The sequence below is a fragment of the Colias philodice genome, chromosome 23 (genome assembly GCF_061535455.1).
Source record: "Colias philodice isolate Cphi_HAF_F1 chromosome 23, ilColPhil1 Martin Lab GWU primary, whole genome shotgun sequence".
NCBI classification, from domain to species: Eukaryota; Metazoa; Arthropoda; class Insecta; order Lepidoptera; family Pieridae; genus Colias; species Colias philodice.
The window spans coordinates 7,347,324-7,349,417 of NC_143108.1; the positions used below are offsets into that span (position 1 = coordinate 7,347,324).

The window sequence follows — 2,094 nt, forward strand, 5'->3', positions numbered from 1 at the left end:
TAGTTTTTACATTTTTTTATTATAAGGGACACAAATAATTTGATTTCAATATTTAAAATGGTTTTGCTGTTCCGAAATAAAATAATCACTTTGCCGATTTTAATCAAAATGTATTAAGTATCGTAAAAGTAACGGCTACTTTGGCATCAGCTGTGGCAAAACAGAACTTAAAGCTAGTTTAATAGGAATTTTATTAATTTGTCGACTTCAATTTTCTATTTTTTAAATAATGTATGTTATAATCTTCGTAACACAATCAAAATATTTTGCGTCTTCCTTCGTAGTTAATAGTTACATGAGCATTAATGACTGTCGCAAAACTGACACTTTTTTTCACAGTCCCAATTTATTTTGATGATTTCTCGTAAAACAAATTAATCTGCAAGCAATTAAATACAATTTCTCTTACTATGATGTACCTATATTTAAAATTTCTAAATCAAAATTTCATTAAAAATGCAACATTTAAAATTTATCCATAAATTCAGTCATGGTACACTTTTTTTTGAAAACGCTCATGTACGACCATGTACGACTTTAAATATTTTATCTAATGCGGTGTTGATGTAGACATCTATTGGTAAATTGTAGAAACTAAAGGAGCAAATCCCCAACAGATGGCGCTACTCTTATATAATAAAGCGCCATCTAGTTCGTCAAGGTGAAGACTGACTAATTACGTTTCATTTATTGCAAAAAAATATTTCATATTATTTGTAATATATAGTTTGAAAATATATTTATATAATAACAATATATTTACTTTAATAATCTTAATCTTTTAATATTTTATAAAATAAAATTTTATTGAAAATACTGGAACGTACATTTTCGCAGTGCTGCCAACTGAAAAAAATGACGGAAATCAGAAATAACTAGTCGCAAATCCACCATTTTCCCTTTGTAACTAACCGGTGTTCAAAACACGTGCGTACGATCAAGTTACATGGAAAACTTAAGTGTTCGCGTATAGAATTTGAATATAAACATAATAAAAAGTGCGCCGCGCTTCTATTTACACGTCACACGTGGTTAAAATATCAAAATGAACACCGAAAAGCTAAAGAAACTGCAGTCACAAGTCCGCATAGGCGGTAAGGGGACTCCAAGGCGTAAGAAGAAGGTTGTCCATGCGACTGCCGCTACAGATGACAAAAAATTACAATCATCATTGAAGAAACTGTCCGTAAACACCATCCCAGGTATCGAGGAGGTTAACATGATAAAAGATGACGACACTGTGATTCATTTCAATAACCCTAAAGCGCAGGCATCACTCGCGGCGAACACATTCGCCATCACTGGCCATGGAGAAAACAAGCAAATTGCTGAGATGCTGCCCGGTATCTTGAGTCAGCTCGGCCCCGACGGGCTCAACCGTCTAAAGAGGATAGCATCGAGTGTGGCCGCCCCTAAACCCATTGATGAGGATGACGAAGTACCTAACCTAGTCGGTAATTTTGACGAGGCTTCGAAACAAGAAGCTAAGGAAGTAGTTTCTGAGGAGAAAGACAAGAAGGAGGACGAAAAGAAGGAAGAAAAAAAGCCAGAGTCAGAAACCAAAGCTGCAGACAAGAAGACCGATTAAATCCACTGACATTAGTTCTTAATTGCTCACCAGATGAAGTGAATGAATGCTAGGGTTTCCAAAGCCTATGAGGTGTGTCTCAAATTTATGTTATGTTAATAAACGTTTGAATTAACCTCAATTTGTATTTTTCGACGGTGACGGTGCCTTGTGGACGGTTGAACTCATGTCTTTGGAAGCCTCCAGCCAACCCGTTTAAGCTTTGCCTTGCACTATGTTTCAGTTACAAAGTCAAATCTCATTTCATATATGAATAAGTGTTGTAAAAACTGTTAATATTGGCAATATGAAGTACATATAAAGATTTATTTTAAATCACTATAGAGATGTATGCGTACATCATAATATGATAAAAGTTTAAATGTTAAATCTGGTCTTGCTTTCAACTTAGAATCAAGCTCTTTAGTTTACAGAGCCAATATTGTATAAATGATAAAAATTGTAAAATGTGGAAAACGATTGGAGTTTTTGTTATGTGTGTATGTGACATAAACTTTAATCCTGAA

General features: G+C 34.1%; 1 protein-coding gene across 1 annotated transcript; it reads left to right on the plus strand.

The window, feature by feature from the left end:
- Window positions 1-878: 878 nt before the first annotated feature.
- On the plus strand, window positions 879-2,094 carry bic (bicaudal). Its single transcript, XM_089709709.1, has one exon. The coding sequence runs from the start codon at window positions 1,046-1,048 to the stop codon at window positions 1,586-1,588; it is 543 nt and encodes a 180-aa protein (XP_089565835.1). The 5' UTR covers window positions 879-1,045; the 3' UTR covers window positions 1,589-2,094.